This window comes from Sus scrofa, chromosome 8, assembly GCF_000003025.6.
Source record: "Sus scrofa isolate TJ Tabasco breed Duroc chromosome 8, Sscrofa11.1, whole genome shotgun sequence".
NCBI lineage: Eukaryota > Metazoa > Chordata > Mammalia > Artiodactyla > Suidae > Sus > Sus scrofa.
The window spans coordinates 118,214,092-118,229,826 of NC_010450.4; the positions used below are offsets into that span (position 1 = coordinate 118,214,092).

Here is a 15,735-nt window from a genome sequence, read left to right on the forward strand (position 1 = left end):
GTAGGGAAGATGGTTTAAGCAGACAAAATGCTGTATATAAGAGCATCTGAGGTGACTTATGCTTCTTTTCAAGTTTTTTTAGGTTTTTTTTTTTAAGGGCTGCACCTGCAGCTTATTGGGAGTTCCCACGTTAGGGGTTGAATCAGAGCTACAGCTGCCAGCCAACACCACAGCTACAGCAATTCAGGATCCAAGGCACACCACAGTTCACAGTAACACTGGATTCTTAACCCACTGAGCAAGGCCAGCAATCAAACCTGCATCCTCATGGATACTAGTCTGGTGTTTAACCAGCTGAGCCACAACAGGAACTCCACTTTTAGGCCGTTTTTTGATGTTGACTTTAAAGTAAGTTTTGGTATGTAAGTTATTTAGATCTTTTAGTGTTACTTCAGAGATGGGTTAGTCATGGAAAACTTGGAAAATAAGGCATTAGGAAATTATATGAAAGGACTAAAAACCTGAACTATGAGTGTGAAGAGCTGAAATTCAGTGGTAACTGAAATTAGGCATTTACTCTAAAGGAGTTAAAAGTGTCAGCATATGATGGCTTAGTGATTCATAGATACCAGTGTGCAGGAAAACTCATTAAAAAGTATTTTCTTAGATTTTACTCAAAACGTGCAACTTTCAACTAAGATGTTGATGCATTGTAGATCTTTATGAATACCTGAACTTTTATTTGTTAAGAAGTTGTTCTGACTAACCATCATTAAATTGCTTTTTATTTTAAAATAACTGATCAAGCAGGAGTTCCCTAGTGGTCTAGTGGTTAGGATTTGGCACTCTTTTACCACTGCGGCCAGGGTTCAATCCCTGGTCTGGGAACTGAGATCCCACGTCAAGCTGCTACATACTGTGGCCAGAATAATAATAATAACTGCTAGGTATTTTTAAGCCGTTCTACCAGATTATCACATTTAGAACAGTGTGTTTAAGTACACAGTTTGGGATAGATCAGTGTAAGAAATTCATTTTAGTAATACTAGAACTCAGGTGTGTATTAGGCATTTTTAGGTAGAACCACATGAAATTGCAGTTTCTATAGTTCAAAAATGGCCAAGTGTTAGTAATTTCATATGACTCAACCTAGTAACATGGTTTCTTGAAAACCTCATCATAAATACTCCATGAGTTGCTGACCTTGTGTTATTAATGTATAATATAGTGTGGGCTTTCATTTGCTTAAATGAACATGTTATAGACAACTAAGCATAAAATTTCATCACACAGGCAAAAGATTTAAATGAGCTAAGGCTAAAATATGTAGCTTGTTTCTAAAGCTGTTTTGCTTTTGTTTAATAAACAAATGGTAGGAGTGCTTATCCAGGAAATCTTGCATTCAAGATGGGTAGTCTGCTCGCTTTGAGTACCTAATAGATTGTAGGCCAGGTAGTGTGCCTGCGTATTTTGTCTCATTCATCCTTTCAAAACTTCTGTAAAAAATAGGATTTCCTATTTTAGAGGAGAGGAAAGAAGCCTAGGAAATAGTAGGTCCAAGTTGGATTAAAAATGAGACTCCAACCTGATTAAATTGAGGGAGGTGCCTATTCAGTGTCCTTAATTATTTCATGATGCCATATTTGAGTGTTTGAATTGCATGTGTTAGTTTGTGGTTGGGTTTTAATAGCCATCTTGAAAAGTCAGATCTTCATTGTTTTGTAGGAAAGCTGGGGAGGGTGGTTTGGAACAGGTAAGTTTTTAACCTTAAAATAACCTTTCTTGGACTCTTATGTTCCTTAAGAGGAAATTAGACTGTGTGTGTTAGCTTCTGGTTTATCTTTTTTTGGTGGGCCAATTAAACAACAGAACAAAAATTTATATGGTCTTTGAACGTGGAAAAACTTAACATCAGAGACTGCTTGATTTTTATCTACAATAAAGTACATACACGTTGAGAAGGTGTTAAAAGTAGCTTGCTATTATAAAGTGGCTGATCATGGAATGTAAATAAGTGCTTTACGAAAAGGTCATGTGGATAGTGATTAGTTTGAGGTGCCAGTGTATTTCTTTTTCTTTTTTTTTTATAATGGCCAAACCTGTGGCATATGGAAGTCCCCAGGCCAGGGATTGAATCTCAGCTGCAGCTGTGACCTATGCCTATGGCAAAGATGGATCCTTTTAACTCACTGCACCAGGCAGGGGATTGAACCCCAGCTGCTGCATTCAGATTCTTAACTCACTTTGCCACAGAGGGAACTTGCATTTCTTTTTTTTTTCTTTCAACTCAAAAAAACTGATTCAGTTCTGAAATACTTCTATGGGTTTTTGTTTTTTTTTTTTTTTTTTTTTTAAGATTCCTACTGATCAGAATCCAAAGTGTTTGGAATGATACATGTTGAACATATGAGGGTATATTTACATAGACAGCCATAAAAGTCTGATCTGATTTCCATCAACTTAATTAAGACTGAATCCTGGTATCTTTGGCTACCTTGGTAACCATATAAGCAGTTGAAGTTTGAGTTTCAGAAGCAAATTGGCAAAGGCAGTGTTTTGTCCCAGTTTTATTTTTGAGATACAACTGATATATGGTGTAATAGATGTACAACATAATTATTTGGTATGTGTATATTACAAAATTATTACCCCAAGGACAATTCTTCTGTATTGGTTTTTATTTTTAATTTTATGGCTGCACCCATGGCATATGGAAGTTTCCCAGGCCAGGGACTGGCTGCAGCTGTGGCAGTGTGGGATCCTTTAACGTACTGTGCCAGACTGGAGATGGTACCCGAGCCACTACAATTGGCTTCTTAATTAGCCCACCATACCACAGCAGGAACGCTGGATTTTTTTATTTCTTATTTTTTATTTTCTTTGTGCAGAGAGTCTAGACTGATCATTTCTGAACAATTGGCTATTTTTTTGAAGTCCATTTTGTTGACTATGTTGTAAAAGCAAATATTTGCTCTAGTTACCTTCCTGCAATGTGTACTCTCTGCCTTTTTCTTAGTAAGTCCACTATTAAGGGTCTATGAATCACTGTATTGTCAAAGTTTCTGTATCAGTATCTATAGATAGAGTTGTATTGAGTAAGAAGAAACTTTAGTTTTCTTACTGTATTATCCATATGGGTTATGCACAGGTTATGGAAAGGCTAAATACATACTTGTTGGAAATGGTCAAAGGTCAAATGGAATTGAGGAAAACGGCATGTTCTGCTAAGAGCAAACTTTTTTCTACCTAAAGAGGTAGATTTTTCCAGAGTTTTATTTAACACTGAGTAAAAGACAAGACTGAGTTGAGGGAATAAGGAGATCAAACCAAGACGAGTACTTAACTAACCCAATGAGAGATTTTTTAAGTGGAAAATGGGGTAGTGTGGTTTAGAAAGAGTATTTAAAACAGTAGAAACAAGGGCCTCTGGGATAGTTTCAAAAATTCAGCAGTAACATGAATGTTGAGAACTGCCCAAAATTCTTAAGCTAAAAAGTATCTGATTACAACTTTCCATTTTGTAAGAGAATAGCTTTTGTTTATGTACAGGCATACCTTGAATATACTGAGAGTTTGGTTCCAGACCACCACATAGAGCAAGTAGTCACTTTGTTTCCCAATGCATATAAAAGTTATTTTACACTATACTGTAATCTATTAGATGTGCAATAACATGTCTAAAAAATTTGCATACTTTAAAAATACTATATTGCTTAAAAAAGGCTAATCTGAACCTTCAGCAAGCTTAAATTTTTTGCTGGTGGAGGGTTTGAAATACTGTAGGAATTATTAAAATAGACAAAGTGAGCAAATGCTGTTGGAAAAATGGCATCAATAGACGAGCGTCTAGCAGGGTTGCCACAAACCCTCAATTTGTTAGATATAAATAAAAACTACTCCCCCATGCAGTGTCGGTGAAGGACAATAAAGCAAGGTATGCCTGTGATAAAAATTCATATTGATGTGTATGCTTTTATGACCACCTAGCCCCAGTGTATGTTCGTAAATTGCTATACTTAGTATGTCCCAGGAAGTGGATGGGGTAGGCTACTTATGTTTTCTTTCCTAATAGAATGTATTGTTACTGTAAATTGTGATTATATGTCCCTTAAAGAATGACTCTCAACTCGGCTAGTGTTTTCTGTTATGGTTACATGACCCAGCATTTTCTATCTTGGTGTAGGAACTTAGTGATTTGGCCCGTGACCCTCCAGCACAATGTTCTGCAGGTCCAGTTGGGGATGATAGTAAGTAATTTTCAAATGATTTTTGTGGCTAGTTTCAAAAAAGTTTGTGCATTTATAGATAATAACGAGTGTTTTCTTTTTCTAGTGTTTCATTGGCAAGCCACAATTATGGGACCTGTAAGTACTGAAAATTATGTTCTTGTTTTTAATTAAAAATCCAGCATTGATCTAGTTAGAGATTACTACTTAGTTTTATTTTATTGCATTGTAATTATATTTTGGGTTTAAACATAGTTATGGCTTTTGAAAGAAACAATCAGTCATTTGTTGAATACACTGTGTTTGTCCCTATGTCTGGGTTCTAAAGTACAGCATTTCTATGGCATATTAAATATCTCTTCTTGTCTAATATTCTTTCATAGCAATGTAAAGCATTGTCGCAGAGCTTCTGATTTATAGAGCCTGTTAATTTTCTGTCTATACCATGGTGTTGCTAGAAGACCTTGGCTTTGTGTAGCTGACCAAAAATCTAGCTTAAGTGTATTATTTGATATTTGATTTTTATAGAGCTTTAGCATCACACAAAATTTGAATATTTTTAGGTAGAAAGTGATATTTTGAATACAGCAAAATTCCTTTCTATCCTGGGTAGATAAGAAACTGTATATGCTGGATAATTGAATATTCAGAATTATGGATACCATCTAAGAATTTCACAGAATTAGAGCGCAGTAAAACATCCTGGGGTAAGACTGTATCTTGCACAATACTTAAACTTTTTTTTTTTTTTTTTTTTTTTTTGACTTGGAAGGTGCTTAAGGATTTCTATTCTACGTTATTGTGTGTTACTGAATTTTCTGTTTTCTTCCCCTTTTTTGCTATTCTAATCTCAGTATAAATATCAGTAATGTACTAGGTGAGAATAATGATCAGTAAGTAGGTACTTAGGATTCTAAAAGAGGAAATGCTCTTGGGAAAAAAAGTTAACCAGTGGGTGGGTTGGATCAGGAGAAGATTATTTAGCAGTTCTGATTATAAATCAAATTTGGGGGGGTGGGAATTTAGTTTAATAATTTGAGATATGTCTGATTATCTTAATGAAACCTACAGAATTCAATTAATGACCAACTTAATGAAACCTGTAAGTTCCCAGTTATCTCGGTCAATTTTAATGTTTTAAGTGCTTGGTTTTGTCTCATTCTGTGAAAAAATTGTGATTTTATTTATTTATTTATTTTTCCTTTACATGCACATAGTTTAACTCATGACTTACCCTGTTTGCCAACACGAATATTCTAAAAGTTGACAGTCTGCATAAAACTCTGACTTAGGCCCTCATTCCACAAGCAGTGATGGCTTGGGATGTGGTAGCAGCTGTCTCCCTTTTTCACATGGGGTGTGTATCTGCCACAGTTGCTACTAAATCCCCTTAGACACTGGTATTTGCAATTTCTAGAATTTTCCCATTATAGATCACCAAGTTTCAAAGGAAAAGAATTCACTAAAATGCCTTACCATATCTACCAAGTAAAGCTTAATTTTTAATTCAGAGGATAATATAAGGTAGTGTGACATTATACCATGGGTGTGGCCCTTAAAAAAAAATCTTGATTTTGGTTTTTAAATATTCTGTTATTAACAAAGCAAAAAATATGTTTATACCATAACTGCATAGTTTTGCTTTAGTGACATTTTCTCTGAAATACACTTGTTTTCTCGGAGGTTAATTCTCACTGGATTTCAGGAATGAGTCAGACATTATAAAAACTCATTGAAAATGCAAATTTTAATTGTACTCTTCATAAATAAGCACCTAAGTTTAGATGCCAGCTTATAAATAGTTAACAGCTATCCTTACCTATGAAATGTATCAGTGAAACAGCAATTTTATTTTGGCTTTTGACTGCACTTTTGACACACCATCACAGTTTGGATGGAATTTCGTTAGTATGCCTACTTTTACCCTAAGTGTCATGCAAATGTGACCCAAACAGTAGGGCTGGTGGTGACATAACAATCCATAAACTGCAGATTAGCTGGGACCACAGATGTTACCAAATTATACTTTTTTGCTTTGGAGTATTTCTTAGGTCAAAGTGAAGACAATATCACAGAACTAAAGATTTCTGGCTTTCTAAGGAGTGGAGCATCTACTTTAGATTTCAGTCAGGTTACTATTGGATTTTGGTGGGTTATGGTCAGGGTATGTTCTTGATCATTGAGCAAAAATGCTTGTTTCTTAAAACCTATGTGCTAGCTTATTTCTGAAGGTAAGATACTTCGGAAGCACAAATACTGCAAAAATTAACCTTTGAAAGAATTGGCAGTGCGTTGCTAGTTATGTGCTTTTTAAACTTTGGCTGGTTTTTTAAGAGAAATTTCCATGAAGATTTGATGCAGTGAGGAGAAACTAACTTCCTTACCTATCGTTTCTGGTACATACATGTACGTTCTTGAGTTTTTTAATGGGAATGGAACGGGCAGAATTTTGAGGACCACGCTCAGTTCTGCCTAATCTGTGTTAATGTAGAAGTAGTATATCTGTGAGTAATAATAACTTTCAACAGCCTGAGCAGAATCAACTACAAAAATCATCTGAAGTAAAATAATTGCTCTATATATAGGTATTGTTTTATTGGTCCATAAGGGTTAACTTTTCAGTTTATATTAAGTATATTGTGTTTTTCATACAAAGATAAAAACTCCTCTTCAGTACCATTCTCTTTACAGAGCTTTATAGTCTAGTGTAAGAAGGAAATACAATTAAATAAGTTCCAGTCATGTTGGGCAATAGTAATTGTGTACAGAATAAGGTGGTGAAAAGGGGCAGCCAGCAGTTTGAACCACAGGGAAGTCTGAATTGTAAGATATTTAAGCATACGATGGACCCTACGGAATAAGTAGGGTCCTGCAGATAAAAGAATATTCCAAGAAATGGAAGACCACTTGAGCATTAGGGGGAGGCATAAATTGGAGGGAAAAGCCAGTGATGCCAGGAATAGCAGTAGTAAGCCATGGCCATAATATGGACAAAAGATAATAAGATCCTTGAACTTTGGCAGTGGGCATAAAGAAGGAGTCAGGAGACTTAATGGCTCTTTGGGATTTGGTAACTACTTTGAAGAGTTGGGTAAGAATCAGTGATGAGATCCTGGTTTGTAGCTTTACTCTTGTGGTTTGTGTTCACATGAGACATCTAAGTCGAAATATTCAATAGGCATTTGAGTATATGTCTTGGAATGATTAATAGAGGCAGATTCCAGAGTTACCAAAATAAGTGCAGGACAGGAGACAGAAGCAGAAGATGGATCTGTAGAAATACCAGTATATTATGGTTGCCTTAGGAAAAGAGTACAGACGCTGAGAGAGGAGCAGTTTTGACTGATTGGAGGTAAACCAGGGTAGATGGTTTCTAAAGAAGAGATCGAATTCTGGATTTCTAAGATTTGGGTCAATTTGCTGGTTAAGTATTATTTTTTTTCTTGATGAATTTTTTTTTTTTGCTATCAATTTATAGTAATTGGGTAAGGATTAAATGAACTATATTAAAGTGTCAGGTTGTGGTTATTTGCCTGACATCCACAGTGGGCATAGTGAAGGCTCCTGTTAGCACTGTATACACGGTCCCTCTAATGGAGAGGAATAGGTGCAGATTACTGCACATTTTCAGATACATCTAAACGTTGGCTCTTTGCATATCCAGAGGCAATTGGGCAACTCCACATATTTTTTTTGGTAGCACCCAGAGCCTATGAAAGTTCTCCAGGCCAGGGGTCAGACCTCCATCAGAGCCACAGCAGTGACCATGCTGGATCCTTAACCCACAGAATCACAAGGGAACTCCATTTTAAAACAGGAAACTTTGACCTTAAAATCCTTGACTAGGTCACTGACATCTTCTGTCAGCATTCTGTGGTCAGTCATTTCAGTGGTCTTGCTAAGACCTGGGTTTGAATCTTTGTTCTGTCATATCCCAGTTGCATACTTGACTAAGTTAAAGTCCCATTTTACTCACTGGTAAAAGTGATTATCTTTTTCCTGGTACTAGTTAAATTAAATGTAAAATCCTAGCAAGTTGCTCCCAAATGTTACTTCATACTAACATTGTATTATATTTATTTCTAAGGAGATCTTCATACTCAAAATTATGAGCAAAACAGTTAAGGAGAAAATGTACTGTCCTGCTCGAGCTTGAAATTTCTATATTTTCTGTTAAAATGGACCAAAAAACCCCCAAAACATCCCATATTTTTCCAAATCTAGTAATCCCCTGTGTTGATTTGCTGTACAGAATTTGGTAGTATGCTTTTGAAGAAAAAACTTTGATGGTTTTAAATGAGAATTTGGAGGAGCCATTTGGGAACTAAACTTTCTTTAAAAACATATTTTGTTTTTGTTCTACTTCTTTTGAAGGGAGTTATGTTGCCTGTAAGAGGTAACTTTTTGGTTCGCCAGTGGCCAGAATAGCCTGTTGAAGTAAAAAGCCATTTGGGTATATTTGGTATGAGTAGGAGAAATATTCTACAAGTGTAAGATTTTTTTCAAATTGTAGTTTGCTACACCATACTATATGTAGACTTTATTGCCAAGTATACTGTGTAAGAGTCAGGATCTGGAACCTTGGGTTTCTGAATCATTTTCTCTAAAACTGGTGACTTGTGTGAAATAGGATCTAAATAGAATCCTTTATTTCATTATCTATAGTAAATATTGTGTCTTTTCATTAATGGGAACTTCATTGTGGGATAATTTTGACTATTGCAGTGTAAATAGGTAATTTTGGTTCATATTAGAAAAATGCTTAGAAATCAGAAACATGTGAATTATTTAGCAATAGTATTGTAAATAGCATAATTAACCTTTTTTTTTTTTCTCCACAGAATGACAGCCCATATCAAGGTGGTGTATTCTTTTTGACAATTCATTTTCCTACAGACTACCCCTTCAAACCACCTAAGGCAAGTGTGTTTTCCCCCAAAATCTGTTAATATAAACTTGTGTTTTATTTCAGAGAAATAGAACATGCTTAGGATTTAGAGTTCTGCTTAAATTAGGACTAAATTGTTGTGCATGGGTGGTAAGAATAATCAAGTCTGATTGTATGTATTGAATTGAGCTGCTGATAATTGGATGCTGACTTTTTTTTTTTTTTTTTTTTTTTTTGCTATTTCTTGGGCCGCCCCTGCGGCATATGGAGGTTCCCAGGCTAGGGGTCGAATCGGAGCCATAGCCACCGGCCTACACCAGAGCCACAGCAGCTCGGGATCCGAGCCATGTCTGCAACCTACACCACAGCTCACGGCTGGATGCTGACTTTTAACCTTTAATTGAAGGAGTAGGCAAGCCTGAATTTGAACTTTGTGAATGGAGATAAGAATTCCCTTATCCTTAATGTTGCAAAGCTCAAATACATCACGTGAAGCTTTTTTTCCTTTGTTGTGCTTACATAGGTTTGGTCTGTTAATCCTAGTGTCTTATATTATTAGGCTTCCAAATATTCAACTTGAGTATGCATTTTCACATGTGGCTGCAAATAATGCCATATTTGTATTTGGGTTTAGACAGACTATAATACTTGGGGCTTTGAGTTTGCACGCATAAATGAAAGAAATTTATCAAAATGCACTGGGGTGACTGGTTTATAGGTATTAAAACCATGTTGTCCTTAACTTTTCAGAGCCATTAAGATAAGCTCAACCTATGGGAGTAACTATGAAAATAATTTATAGAGAGAACATTGGCACTTAACTACTATCTTCACAATTATAGGTGCAATATGAGAGTTAACTTTAAATGAGATAGATTTGTGATGTTCAGATTTGTGTTTTGTGTACAGTGGAAATGGAGACTCAAATACGTGCCTTTGTAACTCAATACTTTAAATGAGCTGGTCTGTATATTTTGGTTTATGTTGGGAAGTTCCTTATTTTTTAGTGATTAATAAATACCCTTCAGATTGCTCTTTGATACTCATGCATGGTAGGGCCAAAGTAAACACAGGGAAGCAAAGATTTTGCTTCCCTGTGTTTATTTTTTAGATTAAAAAAACCTTTAAAAAAATTCTTTAGTTGTTGTATGAACATGATAGGTTGTTCCTACTGTATCATTGATAATAAATTTTTTGCTCCAAAAAGAGGCAGCCCCTGAGGGATCTTGGTCAGATATAATATTTCTGTAATATTTGGTCATTTTATGTGCATAAGTTAGATTTTAGCCATTTGATTCTTTTTAGTTTGTGACTGAAGTCTTCTGCTAAAACTTAGGATGCTTGTTTTTATTTGGGAATAATACTTAAAGTTGTTTTTGATAATTTATTTTAGGTTGCATTTACAACAAGAATTTATCATCCAAATATTAACAGTAATGGCAGCATTTGTCTCGATATTCTAAGATCACAGTGGTCTCCTGCTTTAACTATTTCTAAAGGTAAATTCCTTGTAAAGAAGTAGTCTTTTGAACTGCTCTGATTGTGCAATAGTTAAAGGAGTTTCAGTTTTGAGCCTACTTGTCTGAGTATTTTTATGCCAGCTTTTTTTTTTTATAAAGGTGGTGGGGAAAGGAGTGAGAAGTTATATCAGTTTTGCTCTTTTAGCAGTATTGATAAAAGAAATTTCATGGGAAGAAATTAACATTCAGTTAAGTGTGGGAGGCATTCATAATTGGCAAATAACAATTTATTTTAATAGAATTCTATATTAAGTATTTTTGAATCGCAAGGCCAGTTGCACATCTCTCACTTAACTGCCTTTTAACTAAAATATGGTATACGAGATTTCTTGCAGGAAAATTCTCATTTTGCTTCCCTCTGTTTATTACTTTTTAGATAAAAAACCTTTTAAAACCTTTACTTAGTTGTTGTATGAACATGGTAGGTTGTTTCTCAGTAGTAATTGCCTAAAATTTATCATGTTAAAAGTCTCTAGATCATTTCTGCTCTTGTGCTTTAACAGACATCCATTGTGGGACATGTCTATAGATTGTCCAGTCTCCAGGTCAAAATCCCAGATGGAGATGGAGTATCTCTCCATCTCTCTTGAATGACTCTGGTCACTTCTAACCCACAAGTAAAAGCACCTACCACAAAACAACTTAATGGGAAAGAAGGCTGCCTTTTAGTAATTTTCAGTTTTTGGTATTTTGGCTTCACATTCCTTAAGTGTGCAAAATTAGTTTTTAATGCTACTAATTATGATAATGTTTTGGCTATTTGAGGATAGCAGAGAACTTAAAGCAATCTGCTGAATACTTGGTGCAGCATTCCTCAGATTGTTTCTTGAAATAGTGTTTTAGTAAGTTTTATTTTTATGAGTATGATAAATGCAAAGCGAAACGGATTCATTTCTTAAGGCAGGTCTTCATAAAGATATGCTTGTACAGTGCATTTGAATCTATGTTCAAAATTTCATTTGATTGGAAACAACTTTGGTGAGAGAAAAAAATAATTTGAGTGAATTCTTTGGAAGTACACTATGATTTTAGACCTGTTTTTCACCCTTATGGGTGTATTCCAGTTTCTTTTCAGATCAGGCTCTCTTAACACCTGATACCTGGTATTAAGAATGCCTTAATACTAGGTTCCAAGTTTTTTTGTTTTGTTTTTTTTAACCATCATTGGGAATGCATTGGAATACTGAACACTGTTTCTGTAAATGTGGGTTGAGGTTTATATCAACCCCCCCACACACACACACTTGGGTTTAAAATTATATTTGCTGTAATAATAGTACATTAATGTTGTCTTTTTTATGGTATTGCCTTTTATCTTCAAGGGTTGTCATAACCACTTGAAGCTCTTATATCTTAAACTTTTATAAAATCTTGCACAGTGTCTGGCTACATACAGGCATTCAGAATGAATTAGATAAATGTTCCATGATGATTGGCATCCTGAAGTTGATATTTTGAACAGATCAGGGTAACAGCTAGAGGTGAAGACTCACTTGGTAATAGATCTTGGCATTAATTTAACCAGTACTCTTGGGGATATGGTCTCTACATTAAATTCAAGGAGACAAAACGTAGTAAGTGGGGCATTTGGAAGTTTTTGTGAAACTCTCCAACAGCAGGACAGAAAACAGATTTTTTTTTTTTTTTTTTTTTTTTTTAAATCATGACAAACAGCTAATAATATTGTGCGGATGTTCCTCGGGTATTCTTATTCAAGCCTGTCCCTCCCCCCCAGTACTGAGAAACTCTACTTTCTCAAATTCTTATGTCATTTAACTTTTAAAAGGAGGTATAAAATAATATGGCATCATTTGACTATCAGAACTGAATTTGGAAGATTTTTATAGACAGTAAACTTGATGCCAACAAAGTTTACTATTTTTAGTATTTATTTACCGGGAACTTGTCTCCTTTGAAGCAGAATCCTTGTAAAGCTTTTTCCTGTGGAGATTAAGATGTAAACTAATGAAATCTTTGATTGAGGTTTATAATACAAGTTTTTTAATACTTTTTTTATCCAGATTCCCTATGATGAGTAACAGACATTTGTTTTCTTCCAGTTCTTTTATCCATTTGTTCACTGCTATGTGATCCAAACCCAGATGACCCCCTAGTGCCAGAGATTGCACGGATCTATAAAACAGACAGAGATAAGTAAGTATGTGGTCATTTAAAGAAACAGTGTAAAAAGTGGCTTTTCTTAATAAGTTAGGCTTATACTCTGCTGTAAATTGTGGCAGTGCCAGGAAGACTGCTTATTTCTGGTAAGATTGTTGAAATGTGCAAAAAGCTGGTTATTGAAATGTGAATGTTTTTAAAAATAACTAGGTTTTTGGTTTATGTGGCAGTAAATAAATAGCCCCTCTAAAATGTTTTGTTTTTCTAATATGTTCAACACTTTGTCACTTTAAGTTTTGGGGAAGAAGGCTATTTTTTCTTCATCCCAATTATGTTTTTAGAAAAAAATAATTGGTAATGTTGTAAAGATTTGGTCTAAAATTTTCATATATTGAATTCTTATGTACAACTTTACCATTATAACTTACGTATGTAATAATGCTAAGTATACTTGTTCAATTAGGTACAATAGGTTAGCAAGAGAGTGGACAGAGAAATACGCTATGTTGTAGGGTAAGAGGATCTGCACTCTATGGTGCGCTTATTCATGGTACTGCCAGCACTTGAGTGCTGCATGCGTTAAGACACTGTATTAACTAACAAAAGGTAACAGGTGTGGCAGTTTTTTGAAAACTGTAGTGCTTGGTGTCTGTTTAGCGTGAAGTATACCCAGTAGTCATTATTGCTTGAGAGTACTTTTGCATGGCAAAGCAGTTATATAGCACTAGAAAGAATGGAAATTTTAGTATCTTTTTCAAACTACTGTAGTATTTAAATTTTAACTTTAAAATTGGTATATTTTAAACCTCAATACTATATGGAATGTGGTGACTTAGATTTTGCCAAGAGATAATAATGTAAAGGAGAAACACTTTTAAACCTAAGCATCTAAACTAAATGTTCATTACTGACAAGCATGCATTAGTGTCAGCTGTACTTTGTGGCTCCCTGTATGCTAAATGAAACCTTTGTTTTAAAGTGCTGGCTTTATGAGATGTATACTTAAATGAGGTAAACATGAATTGGTAGGAAGAATTTCTTTATGTTAAAGTTTAGAAAAGTGGTTGGACTGTTTAGTTTTCAGTTTGAAATGAAGTTAGTATTTTATAGAGCTCAAATTGTCAATATAAATCAAAAAGTTCCCCTATGCCTTTTGATATATATTCATTTCTTAAGGTTATTTACTGTATTTTTTTTTGCGGGTAAGTATCCTATGGCACGATTGTAATACATGGAGAAATTGATAGAATTTATCAATATTGATGATTTTCCTCAGTAATAAATAACCTTACTTGTGTGTGAATTACCTGTTGCTCTTTTAAAGATGCCTCCAGTTGTACAGAGTTCCATTCATCAGGTCTCAACTGGGGCTTGTTACTGCTAATCACCACACTTTAAAAGTAACACGTGGTTTTAATTAACACATCAGTCAAACCCACTTGAAAACTACTGCTCCCACCTCTTAATCTACCTGTGCCAAAGTTTCTAAGGCATTTTCTCTTCTGGTAGTATCCAGGGTCAAATAACATCTCAAAGTCTAGGATTCAGATAAAAATGTTCATTTCACTGTTTGGACTGGTTTTAATGAAAATTTCTATAAATGTATACAGTGTGTGCGCTGTACTGATAAAGGTCTGTGATGAATTGTAGTAATTGTGATAATTTTTTAAATGTTAAAGTTTTATGGAATGGATACTAATTGCACAGTTTCTAATAGAACATGAGCTCAGTGGCAGGGGAGAAAAAAGGTCTTAATTTTTTTATTATAGTAGATTTACAGTGTCTGTCAATTTCTGCTATACAGCAAAGTGACCCAATTATATATACATACACATTTTCCTCACATTATCTTCCATCATGTTCCATCACAAGCGATCAGATAGAGTTTCCTGCGCTGTACATCAGGAAGGTCTTTGATTTTTGTTAGCTTCCCCATTCTCAGTACTTCGTATGTTTATAAAAATTGTAGTAGAACATTGTCTTTAAAAAGTTGTCATTTCCTACATTGTTTTGAGTACCAGTGCCTTTTCTTCCTTGTTGGCTTTATTCTAATCACAGCCATTAAAGACGACTCCATGTTAGGTCTAGAAGTAAAATAGATTCTTTCCTTTCTTTTTAAGTATTAGGAATTACTTGCTTTAACTTTTTAAATAACATCTTTTTTTATTTACAGGTACAACAGAATATCTCGGGAATGGACTCAGAAGTATGCCATGTGATGCTACCTTAAAGTCAGAATAACCTGCATTATAGCTGGAATAAACTTTAAATTACTGTTCCTTTTTTGATTTTCTTATCCGGCTGCTCCCCTATCAGACCTCATCTTTTTTAATTTTATTTTTTGTTTACCTCCCTCCATTCATTCACATGCTCATCTGAGAAGACTTAAGTTCTTCCAGCTTTGGACAATAACTGCTTTTAGAAACTGTAAAGTAGTTACAAGAGAACAGTTGCCCAAGATTCAGAATTTTTTAAAAAATGGAGCATGTGTATTATGTGGCCAATGTCTTCATTCTAACTTGGTTATGAGACTAAAACCATTCCTCACTGCTCTAACATGCTGAAGAATCATCTGAGGGGGAGGGAGATGGATGCTCAGTTGTCACATCAAAGGAAGCAGCATTATTCTAGCAGCATCCATTCTTGTTTAAACCTTCCACTGTTAGAGATTTGAGGTTACATGATATACTTTATGCTCATAACTGATGTGGCTGGAGAATTGGTATTGAATTTATAGCATCAGCAGAACAGAAAATGTGATGTATTTTATGCATGTCAATAAAGGAATGACCTGTTCTTGTTCTACAGAGAATGGAAATTGGAAGTCAAACACCCTTTGTATTCCAAAATAGGGTCTCAAAACATTTTGTAATTTTCATTTAAATTGTTAGGAGGCTTGGAGCTATTAGTTAATCTATCTTCCAATACACTGTTTAATATAGCACTGAATAAATGATGCAAGTTGTCAATGGATGAGTGATCAACTAATAGCTCTGCTAGTAATTGATTTATTTTTCTTCAATAAAGTTGCATAAACCAATGA

At 34.8% G+C, this 15,735-nt stretch overlaps 1 protein-coding gene across 1 annotated transcript; it reads left to right on the forward strand.

Moving 5' to 3' along the window:
• UBE2D3 (ubiquitin-conjugating enzyme E2D 2) lies at nucleotides 4,133–14,911 on the forward strand (the record flags this gene model as incomplete). Its single annotated transcript, NM_001078673.1, is given in 6 exon segments — nucleotides 4,133–4,187; nucleotides 4,273–4,304; nucleotides 9,008–9,085; nucleotides 10,448–10,553; nucleotides 12,635–12,728; nucleotides 14,866–14,911. Coding segments are annotated over 6 exon segments (411 nt in total), but the record flags the coding sequence as incomplete, so codon positions are not given.